This window comes from Mustela lutreola, chromosome 2 (genome assembly GCF_030435805.1).
Source record: "Mustela lutreola isolate mMusLut2 chromosome 2, mMusLut2.pri, whole genome shotgun sequence".
In the NCBI taxonomy this organism is placed as follows: Eukaryota; Metazoa; Chordata; class Mammalia; order Carnivora; family Mustelidae; genus Mustela; species Mustela lutreola.
This window is the reverse complement of record NC_081291.1, coordinates 10,241,395-10,253,881: the sequence shown is the minus strand read 5'-3', so window position 1 is coordinate 10,253,881 and position 12,487 is coordinate 10,241,395. Positions and strand designations below refer to the sequence as shown.

The 12,487-nt window shown below is 42.3% G+C and overlaps 1 protein-coding gene across 3 annotated transcripts in view; it reads left to right on the top strand.

Moving 5' to 3' along the window:
* ADGRE3 (adhesion G protein-coupled receptor E3) overlaps positions 1-12,487 on the top strand; it is a 56,620-nt gene that overhangs the window by 29,210 nt on the left and 14,923 nt on the right. For all 3 annotated transcript variants that reach the window (XM_059160252.1, XM_059160251.1, XM_059160253.1), the window contains 2 exons: positions 4,792-4,975; positions 7,858-7,977. In XM_059160252.1, the coding sequence (XP_059016235.1) occupies positions 4,792-4,975; positions 7,858-7,977 (304 nt within the window). The remainder of the gene's footprint in view (positions 1-4,791; positions 4,976-7,857; positions 7,978-12,487) is intronic.

Sequence of the window (12,487 nt, the reverse complement as noted above, 5' to 3'; positions counted from 1 at the left end):
TACTTTCTGAGTTAACAGTCCATGCTGGTGAAAGGACTCTGCTCCATGAGGCCATTAAGGGTACCCACATTCTTTGCAAACTTCTGCTCCACCATCTCCTGGCATCTTGTCCTCAATGACATGACCAAAACTGGGCTGCTGCAATGTGGCATTTGTACCAGTTGGTAGAGGGGAGATGAGTCCAGGGCAATCTGTCTAGAGCACAAAGTGAAGAGGGGGAGTGGAGAAAAGGGATACATCTACTCACTCGATTACATGCTAATGAAGTTGTAATAATTTCCTTGGAGATATGTCTTAAAGCAACAACCCAGAAGTTGCAGGTATCACAGCCAAAACTGAATGCCAGGGAAGCTGGGACAGTGTGGTCTGTATATGGGGAACGTGGTCCAGATAAAATCTAAGGAATTCATTCAATTAGTAAAAGGAGGGGGAAGGGGAATGGATATGATAGGCAGTTTAAAAAGACAGACCAAGAAAGTTCCTTTTAGGGGCGCCTGGGTGGCTCAGTGGGTTAAAGCCTCTGCCTTCGGCTCAGGTCATGATCCCAGGGTCCTGGCATCAAGCCCCGCATCGGGCTCTCTGCTCAGCAGGGAGCCTGCTTCTTCTTCTCTCTCTGCCTGCCTCGCTGACTACTTGTGATCTTTGTCTGTCAAATAAATAAATAAAATCTTTTAAAAAAAGAAAGTGCCTTTTAAAACAGAGGAGCGTAGAAGAAGGGAGGGGAGAAAGAGGACAAAATCAGAAAGGAAGGCAAACCATAAGAGACTCTCAGCCACAGGAAACAAACCAATGTTTGCTGGACAGGAGGGGAATGAGGGATGGGGTAACCGGGTGATAGGCATTAAGGACAGCACATGATGTAATGAGCACTGGGTGTTGTATGCAACTGATGAATCATTAAATTCCACCTCTGAAACTAATAATACACTATATGCTAATTAATTGAATTTAAACAAAATTGAATTAAATGAAAAAAGAAGTGCCTGTTAGGTAGTAATCGCTTCGTGTCTGTAAACTGACTCTGAATGTTAACAGAGAGAATGACCAGTGTCTCTGAGAACCTAGAGTCTAGCAGAATGGGCTCATCCTTTCCTCTCCCTATTCCCCACCCCCACCCTGCTCTACTCCAGAGGGACCATTCATATCTTGCCCTCCAAGCTCCAGGCCTCCAAGTACATGCTGTTCTCTCTGCCTGCAACTCTGTTCCCAGTTCCTCTCCTGGCTGGCTTTCTTCTACCCTTCTCTGCTCAAGACTCAATCCAGGTTTCACATCCCACCGGTCGGTCTCCCTAAACCCTTCCATATGAGTTTATATCCATTTCCCCATGTTCTTCTACGGAGGTCAGAAGAGGTTCAAATCACAGCATCACAGTGACAAGTAACATGGGCAAAATGACACAACCCTCTGTATTAGGGTTCTCCAGAGAAAGAACCAACAAGAGACATCGATAAAAGAGATTTGTTATAAGGAATTCAGTTATGCAATCATGGAGGCTGACATGTCCCAAGATCTGCAGTGAACAAGCTAGAGATCGAGGAGAACCAATAGAGTCATTCCAAGTTCAAACTCAGAGATCTGAGACCACGGAGAGTGGATGTTTCAGGCAAGCCTGAACAACAACACCAAAACAAACTAACAAACAAAAAAACATGAAACAGTGTCTTAGCTCAAAGCAATCAACCAGTCAGGCACTCAGGAGGAAGATAATTTCCTCTTACTCAGACATCGTGTTTTGTTCAGGCCTTGGACCGACTTGATAAGGCCCACTCAAATTGGAAAGGCCAATCTGGTTTACTCCATCTACCCATTCGAATGTTCATTTCATCCTGAAACACTCTCATAGACACACTCAGAATCATGTTTGACCAAATATATCTGGGTACCCTCTGGCCCACTCAAGACGACACATAAAATTCACCATCACACTCTGCAAGACTAATTTACTCATCTGTAAGGTGGGGGGTCTTCATGGCACCTTCCTCCTTGGAAGGAAGGTTAGATGAAATACTATATGTAGAGTACTTAACACAGTGGCCTGGACCAGAGTACACCCTCCATCCAGGTTATTCATTGTTACCTCTGGCAGACTCACAACATTTCCATGACGTGTTGTCGCCACTTAGACAGTGAACTTCCTGAGGGCAAGAATCAGCCCAAGCCCACAAAGGGAGTTCAACAAGTGTTCATGGAAGTAGTGAACAATCGTGTAATTAACAGGAACATTTCATTATGAAGTTTCATTGCCCATTTCCTCCAAAAGTTAAACATATGCTGGGTCCCCTATGACACAGCAATTCCACTCCCAGGAATACACCCTAGAGAAGTGAAAGCAGAGACTCAAAACACATCATTGCAAGCCTGTGTTCATAGCAGCATTATTCATGGTATCCAAAAGGAAGAAACAGCCCAAATGTCCATCAGTAAATGAATGGATTTTTTTAAAAGTGGTATATCCACACAGTGGAATATTATTCAGTCATAAAAAGGAATAAAGTTCTAATTCATGTTACTACATAGATAAACCTTGAAACCATCATGTTGGGTGCCAAAAGCCAGACATAAAGGTCATACAATGTAGGATTCCATTTCTATGTGACCTGTCCGGAACAGGCAAATCCATAGACACAGAAAGCAGATTAGTGGTTTCCAGAACCCAGGGGAAGGAAAAATGGGAAGTGATTGCTTAATGGGTTTTATCTCAGGATGATGGAAATGTTCTAGAACTACATGGAGGTTGTGGCTGCACAACACTGTGCATATACTAAAGGGTCATTGCATTGTATACTTTAAAGGGGGACATTTCATGTTGTGTGACATTTACCTCAATTAACAAATGCATTACCAGGAAAAGGTACAAAGCCTTCATGCTGGATCAGACACTTCAATAGCAATTCTGAAGTGTAAATACTTTGGTGCCTACTGTGTACTAATGAATTTAAACCAAGATGATTTCTGCTGTCATATTGGGCAGGAATGGAGGTTGCTTGTAAACTAGCAAACTCAGCTCAGAATTTTCACAAAGACTCAGAGCCAAAGAGCAAAACCTTGAAAAGATTTATTTGAACCCTGGTTCTAAATGTTCCCCCATCCCTTTTGATCGCTCGCTCTGCTTATAACGCTTTTATGTGATAGCCTTTTTTTTTTCCCAAGAGCATTCATGCAACCTATGAACTCTTACTGAGCACCTACATTTACCAAGGACTGTTCTAGGTGCCATTTTGTGAGTGAGGCAAAGTCCCCATCCTGTCTAGTACTTTAACATACAGGCATACCTCACGTCATTGTGGTTCATTTTCTTGTACTTGCATTGCAATTTTTACAAATTGAAGGTTTGGGGAACCCCGTATGGAATAACTCTATTGGTACCACTTTTCCAACAGTGTTGACTCGCTTCATGTCATGTCTCTGTGGCACATTGTCATAATTCTCACAGTATTTCAAGCTTTTTCATTATTATCAAATTGGTTGTGGTGATCTGTGATCAGTGATTATGACTCGCTGAAAGCTCAGGTGACGATTAGCATTTTTTAGTAATAAGGTATTTTTGAAGTTAAGGTTTGCACATTATTTAATTTGATCGGCTTTTTTTTAACTTTTTATTTTAACTCCAGTTAGTTAACATACGGTGTTATATGAGTTTAAGGTGTCCGATACAGTGACTCAACACTCCCACACATCACCCGGGGCTCATGGGTGAAATAGGTGATGGGGATTAAGGAGTGCACTTGCTGTGATGAGCGCTGGGTGATGTGAGGTTTGCACGTTTTTTGGACAAAATGCTGTTACACACTTACTTTTATATGTCCTGGGAAACCAAAAACTTTATTTGAATAATTTTACCGCAATACTCACCTTATTGTCAGAGTCTGGAACCAAACTTGCAATATCTCCGGGGTGTGTCTGTGCAACAAATCCCCTGGGGAGCTTGTTGAAGTACAGATTTGGACACAGGACCCCAAAAGACTGCATTCCAAATGGACTGCCAGGTGATGCTGATGCTGCCAGTCCAAGGACCACACTTTAAGTACAAGGATGTGGGGATTTGCATAAAAATCATCTTTCAAGTCACCTATATTACAATTATATTACACAGATATTTATAAAACTTCACCTTGGCTCTTCATTTTTCTCCCCTCTGGCTTGACTCTTTGTTTTACTTCATAGATAAATTTTTTGACTTAAAAAGGCCAGTTAGAATGTCTTTTGAGCTATAACTCTACTTCACATTTTCTCAGCTTTGGCACCATTGACACCTGAGTTTGGGTCACTTTCCAGAGGGGGCGGGGAAGTGCTGTCCTGTGTGTTACAGGGCATTGAGCGGCATCCCTGGCCCCCACCCACGAGATATCAGTAGCATCCCTCAGTGATGACAATCCAAATGTTTCCAGACATTACCAAATGTCCCTGTGGGGTCAAAATCACCCTAAAGGAGAACCACTGGTCTATTTCTGGCAACCTTACCACTTCCCCTGTCAGTAAAAGATGTTCATAATAATGAACCTTCATCTGGTGTGTAGCAGCCAAAGAGACTATTCAAAAAAGGTAATATCTCTTAATTCATTTAATATTCCCCAAAATTCTATGGGGTCCTTTTACTGTGCCCATCCTAATTTGGGTAAACTGAAGCACAGAGCAATTGGGTGATTTTTCCAAGTTCGCACAGCTGGTCAATGGTGAATTGAAACCAGGTCCTCTGGCTCCAGAAGCTGCCTTCTCATGCTTTCTACATTCCCTCCGGGTGTGAGATCTATCAGATTGGATTTGTTTTCTTATTTTTTGTATCTTCAAAGCTGCAACGTGTTGTTGAGACATTTGAGTCACTTCTTGCTAATAAAACTCTGCTGGGAACAGGAGAGAAGGAAAAAGTCGCATCTTGGGCCACAGGTGTTCTCCAGACTTTGGAAACAGATGCTCTAGACACTGCCTTGAAATCCCCAGAGCAAAAAATCCAGAAAATCCACAACAGTACTGTGGGTAAGAAGAGGATGTGGCCTGATACACACAGGGGCTAATTATAACCTGGAGTCTGAGTTACACAATTAGAAAAATAAATAAATACCCTGCTTGAGTACATTTGTATAGACTTCTAGAACATGCAAGCTAATCTATAGTGATGGGAGGAGGAAGGGGAAAATTTGAGGAGACTGTTGGGGATGAGAGACATGTTCAGTATCTTGATTATGGCATTGGTTTCATAGGAATATAGTATATTCACAGGTATATACACTCAATAAAACTCATCAAATTGTATACTGTATTATGTACAATTTCTTTCACATTAATCAGAGCTCCATAGACCTGTATTAAAAAAAAGAAGAAGAAGAAGAAAGAAGGAAAGGTAGTGCCTGGGTGGCTTGGTTGGTTAAGCTGCTGCCTTCTGCTCAGGTCATGATCTTGGGGTCCTGGGATCAAATCTTGTGTCGGGTTCCCACTTAGTGGGGAGTCTGCTTTCCCTTCTGTGCCTCCCCTGCTCATTCTCTCTCTGCTCTCTCACTTGCTCTCTCTCAAATAAATAAATAAACAAATAAAATTTTTAAAAACAAAAAGAAAGAAAGAAAAGACTGCTGCTGTTTCCAATCCTGAATCTGGGATTTGGGCTTAAAAGTAATTTTTTGGTTTGTTTGTTTTTTTTTTAATCCAACGCCTAATACCTACTGGCCCATATCACAGTTCCATCCCAGAAGGAACATCTTACTGCATATTTTTGAAATAAAAATACTTTTATCATACTTGTCATACATATTCATACATATTCATAATGTAACCACGTGACAGGACATGTTAAACAGCTTGATCTTAGTAATCATTTCGCTCTTTTAAAAAATAAAAATAGGGGCGCCTGGGTGGCTCAGTGGGTTAAAGCCTCTGTCTTGAGATCAGGTCATGATCCCAGGGTCCTGGGATGGAGCCCTGCATCAGGCTCTCTGCTCAGCAGGGATCCTGCTTCCCCACTCCCCTGCCTGCCTCTCTACCTACCTGTGATCTCTGTCAAATAAATAAATAAAATATTTTTAAAAAATAAAAAATAAAAACAAATAAAATATCATAGCAAAGCCAAGTGTTAAATTTTTAAAAAGAGGAAAAAAACACATAAACAAAACTAAATTTAGACCAGCCAAATCTGCCCACAGCCCAGTCTTCCTATCCTATAACCACACAGATGTATGTCTGATACAGATGCACATTTGCTGTGTTTGTGACATTGGACATACAGTTTTTACTTATTACATCACCAACATCTCTCTGTGTAAATTATATACATCATCATTCCCTACGTTATTGTTTTCAATGGTTTATCAAATTGCATTGTATATAATTTACTTATATTGTATGTTTATTTATACTGTAGTTCCCTATTTGGGGGAATGTGCGTGGTTGCCAAGTAACCCTATGAAAAATACCATTGAAAATTTAACTGTGTTCTTTTTTTTGTATTTTCTTAGAATAGATTCATAGAGGAAGAATCATTAGATCAAGGAGAAAAGAAACGTTTTATAGACTTTGATACATCTCACCAAATTGGCCTCCAGAAACACTGCTGTGTTTCTATTCAATCCAAGGATATCTAAGGATCAATGTATGCCTATCTAATCATTTTGCTTTACCAATTTGTATGCTAAGATAGTTTATGCTCTATAAAAATAATAATAATAAATTTTTTAAAGATTTTATTTATTTGACAGAGAGAGAGAGATCACAAGTAGGCAGAGAGGCAGGCAGAGAGAGAGGGTGAAGCAGGCTCCCCACTGAGCAGAGAGCTCAATGCGGGACTCAATCCCAAGACCTGAGATCATAACCTGAGCCGAAGGTAGAAGCTTAACCCACTGAGTCACCCAGGTGCCCCTATAAATTTTTAAATATAAAATGAAATCCCATGCCTAACCTTTTTGGAAAACTAGAGTCAGGACACATTCATTAACTAGAATCAGGACTCATTCATTCATTTTACTCAAAATTAAACCATTTTCCATATTACAATAAGCTCTCATCTTTCCTGACCTGGCCAGGCCCTAACTGATGGGACAGACCACTGCCCTCACCTCACTGGGTTTCATTCCCCTCATCAGGGAATAGACAGACACAGGAGGAATGTACCCATCACCCAGTTTCAACAATTTCAAACCCACAGCCAGCCTCCAGCCATCTGCTAATATTTAAGTTAAATATTTTCATGATCTTGTTTCTTGATGGCAATTCTCCTGTGACTTTATTTTCATCGGAAGCATGGTTCCCTGTTATAGAGATAAGCCATCAATTACTAAATCAATCTTCCTTGTTGAACATTTAGATCATTTCCTATTTTTCACACTATCATCTCAGCTGCTGTGAACTTTCTTGTAACTAAATCTAACCTCCCATCCATGACTGTTTTCTGAGAATAAATTCCTAGAAACAGAACTGTTGTTTCAAAGATGATTGTTAGAGGGGGCCCCTTGATGGCTCAGTCGGTTGAGCCTACCACGCTTGATTTCAGCTCAAGTGATGCTCTCACGTTCGTGAGATCGAGCCCCACCGCAGGGTTCATGCCTAGGACAGGGCCTGCTCAAGATTCTCTACCCCCTGCCCCTCCCCCTGCTCATACTCTCTCTCTCTCTCTCAATAGGTAAATAAATTTAAAATTTTTTAAGAAGATGATTGCTAGAGAACGGTAGTTGAGAACTTGTATTTCAAGAGTTACAGTCTTACTTAACTTTTGAACTTCAGTTTCCTCATTAGAATAAGGGTCCCTCACAGGTTATTTGACAAGTACAGTGCCTGGCATGTCCTAGACATTCAGTAATTGTCACCTGTCTATATTGCTTTGCATGTTTAAAACCTATAATAATGGCAAGCTTGCATGTTGCTTTTCTCACCAGCTATTGAAACTCGAGTTGTTACAGACAATTGCTCTGAAGAAGAACAGATCTTCAGCTTAAACACCCACATGAACTCAGTGGACATCCATTGCAATGACGTCGTGCAGGGAAACATACAAGGTACGCTTGGTTGCTGTATTCAGAACGTCTGAGACACACAGATCACTATCGCTGTATGAGTAATGAGGAGAGTCACCAAAAGGCTCCTTCCAAATGGGTTTGTTACCCTAAGACTGTGTCATTTGAGTCTTTTCCTTAAAAAAAAAAAAAAATCTTCCCAAAGTGGAGGCTTTCTATTCTCCAGCATGGAAGACCCTTCTTTGCAATTTGAGGGCTGCTCTGTCCTGGTCTCAGTTGGGGTTCACCCAAATGCAGTCCCTGAGAGAATTGTAAGGAGTTTATTTGGGGGTTATTCCAGAAAGCATCAGTAGGTGTATTAGTCAGGGTTCTCCAGAGAAACAGAATCAATATGGTGTGGGGGAGGGCAGGGGAATGGAGAGAGAAACGGACAGAGATTTTAAGAAATTAGCTCCTGTAATTGTGGAAGGTAACAAGTCTAAAATCTAGCCAGCAAGCTGGAGACCCAGGCAAGAGTTGATGTTGTAGCTGCAGACAAAGACGGGCTACAGGCAGAATTCCTTCTTATTTGGGAGAAGGCGGTCTTTTTCTTAAGGCCTTCAACTGATTGGAGGAGACCCACCCACATGGTGGACGATACTCTGCTTTACTCAAAGTCTATTGATTTAAATGTTACTCTCGTCTTGAAAAATACCTTTACAGTAACACCTAGACTCACGTTTGACCCAATATCTGGGTAGCATGACCTAGCCACATTGACACATAAAATTAACCATCCCAGTAGGGGAGAAAAGAAATGAGACAAGGAAGAGGAGACAGCCAATATAGGCATTAATTATTATGGTAGTGAGTAAGTCACTGCTGGTGGTAACCATGACTCATCTCACTGAGCTCTCCCATCCAAGGAGAGGGCACCGCTCTGATCCATCAGTGGTTGAGGGCCCTGCCATTCTGCCCAGTGTACCAATCCAACACATTCACTGCAAGCAGTTCTCCTAGGCAGAGAGTTGCCATTTCTTGCAGGAGAATCCATCAACATATAAGGAACCCCAGAGTGCCAAGCGAATAAAGTTAGGATGTCTACAGCATCTGCTACAGCTTGTGTATGACAGAATGGATTGTTACCATTAATTGTCCCAGTGCTGCCAGACTTTCTATTTTTTTCAAGAGAAGCCAAAAATTGGGTGGGTTGCATGAATACCTTCAATTTTTAAATTTGGTCTTACAATAGCTGCCCTATTGTTATCACTGCTATAGCATGACAATTGGGGTCTTAAAATCCAATCCTGTAAACGTGGGGTACAGCTGGTCTGTACTAACAGAGAAAGGCCCCAAGTAAAAGCATCAAAATGTGGGAAACCAATCACATGCTGAACAGAGAAAGTGTCATGAGACAATCAGTTCCTATCACTTCCTCTCCTCCCCCAAAGAAGATAAGAACTCAAATCCCCCATGTTTGAGAATGGGTCAGGCAGAGGATGGAAGCCGACCTCCAACCACACAAGTTCACACTTGCCTTGTCACCAGGAATTTCTTCTGAATTTTGCAATTTGTAGAAAGTGTGCAAAACTCCACAGTGCAAGCCATACAAAGCACACCTATAGCTCCACGTGCTCTCTGATCACTTTCTGGGGTACTGGATTAGGATTTCATGTGAATTCAGTGACAGCACAGCTCAGCCCACGAGAACAGCCTACACTGAATTGTTTAAGGGAGTTACAGATCTCATAATGTGATTTCATGTGCCCGAAGGGGCACCTGGCATAGAAGTACCCCGTGGAGGACTATTTACCCTCCCCCAATGGGCCCTATAGTCTCACCTCCGAGCATTTGCATTGGCTGTTCCTCTGCCAGGAATGCCACCCCCAAGCTACTGGGTGAACTATTTCGCTTCAACATGGTTCAAATTTCACCTCCTCTGTGAAGCCTCCCAAGACTGCCCACTTCCACCACAGCACCAAAGTCAAACCCTCCCTCCTCTGCACTACCCCCGTCTCTTGAACCTGCCTTATCCTGGTATCTAACATGTTGTGTTGTGTCTTGACGGTCATGTCCTTGTCTCCCCCACCAGGCTGGATCCCCATACAGATGGCAATCATGAATTATTTTTCTCTAGAGTCACCAGTATGGGCTTGTTATGTAGAGAGCAGTGATGAATGTTCGCTGAATTAAATCCATGTTTAGGTGAAGGGCTCAATGTTCCTAATGAGAAAAAATAACCCATTGAACGATATGTGACAAGCTCCCAGAGGGACATTTCTCTGTCCATGTCCTGTCTAGTACAGGATCCTTCTTTGTCATGGGGGCCACCCTGTGCCCCATAGGCTTTTTAGCAGCACCCCAGCCTTTATTCACTAGACACCAGAAGCAAACACGCAGTGTGGCAACCAAAAATGCATCTAGACATTGCCCAATGTTCCCAACGGGGGCAGAATCGCCCCCCAACCCCATGAGAACTGCTTGTGGAGAGTTACCTTATAACTGACCTTCAAACAGTAACAACGTTAAGACTGAAAGGAGGTGCTATCGAACTACACCAGACACCCCCCAGAGGTGGATCCGGACAGTCCTTGGTAACCGGAAACATACAATCCCATGACATCCTCTCCCTGTAAAACATCCCAGAGAACAAAACCCAGGCCTCTGGAAGCGGACTGTGGACATCTACAGCCACCCTCCTCTTTTCTGCTTGTAATTTTGCTCTTAACCAGAATCCTTCAGCCCAAAAATAAGTTATTTCTTTGCACGAGAACAGGTGGACATATCACCTGCCTGTCTTTTCCAACCACCCACCACTGTTTCATTCTGACAAATGGAAACTGTCATTAACTCAGAGAAACAGAAATGAATTGCTTCTGACCCCTCAGGCAGGACCAGAGAAACCTGATTAGAGAAACCTACCAAGGAATTTATTCCGATAGGATGAGCTGCGTAGGTAGTAAGGGGCAAGGTTGGGATATTAATCCAGAAACCAATTAACCTATTTCCTGTCCCTATAATCCTAACTGCAGTGTGGGCTTCTTGGGAGCTACAAAGAATAAAGAAAATTTAGTCATAACATTTTATAATCCCATAATCCATACTGTAGCCCGATAACCCATTATATTCAAACTAACTACAAATATAAATATGTTAATTTATGTTTATATATATATATGTAGTTATTAACTTATTATTACATATAAACAAGGGAAATCTGTTTTCTTTTTTTTAAGATTTTTTATTTACTTTTTAGACAGAAAGAGACACAGCGAGAAAGGGAACACAAGCAGCGGGAGTAGGAGAGGGAGAACCAGGCTTCCTGCCGAGCAGGTGTCCCGATGCAGGGCTCGATCCCAGGACCCTAGGATCATTACCTGAGCCAAAGGCAGACACTTAATGACTGAGCCACCAGGCACCCCGAGAAACTTATTTTCTTACAGTTCTGGAAGCTAGAAATCTGAGATCAAGACATTGTCAGGGTTGGTTTCTTCCGAGGCCTCTCTCCCCGGCAGAGAGCCAACTTTTCCGTGTCTTCACATGGTCTTCTTTCTGAGTGCATATCCCTGGTATCTCTTTGTGTGTCCATATCTCTTCTTCTTTACTCAGAGATGCAGGTTAGCTTTCATCTCCTCCACGAGGCTTCCCAGGATTGCCCGTTTCATCACAGAACCCAAATCAGGCCCTCTCTCCTCTAGCCCTATCTTTATAAAGGCCCTGTCTTCAAACACAGTCACATTCTCAAGTACTGTGGTTTGGATTTCAACTTGATTTTGGGGTGGAGACACAATTTAGCCCATAACACTATCCTATTGATATATGTCGTGTGCATGTCCTTCTAATATATAATAAAATTATAAGTATGTGATATAAATATAGCCTGTACACATCTGTATTTTAAGTTTATTAAAGTATGTTAAATTGGGGTACCTGGGGGGCTCAGCCAGTTGAGCCTCACCCTTGATTTCAGCTCAGGTCAGGATCTCAGGGTTGTGAAGTAGAGACCTGTGTCTGGCTCTGAGCTGGTCATGGACCTGCTCAAGATTCTCTCACTCCCTTCCCTCTTCCCAAACCCCCAAAACAGGGGGGGGGGGAGTAAAAATTAAAAAATTAAATATGTTAAATTATGGCACTCCTTTGCTTAACATCCTTCAGTGGCTTTCCTCTGGTTTAAAATAAAAGCAAAAGTCCTCCTCAAGGCCCATAAGCCCCGCACGATCTGCCCCCATCACTTCCCTGCCTTCACTCCCTCCCACTCGCACACACACACACACCCCTCTTCAACCACACTGACCTCCTCCCCCTTCCCTCCTCCCTGAACCAACTGGGCACATTCAAGTCTCTGGGACTTTGTCCCTGTTATTTCAGACCTACCTAGAGCGCGCTTCTGTAGGATACCCACTGGCCCGCCCTCCCTTCACTCTGCTGTCTGAAATCTGTCTTAAGTAACATCCCCTTACCTCACTTAATCTTATCCCTAAGACTGATCTTTCTCTGACATATACTTTTACTGATTTGTTTATATTTGTTTGTCTCTCTCCTGCACCAGAAAGTAAGCTCTGTAAGAGCAGAA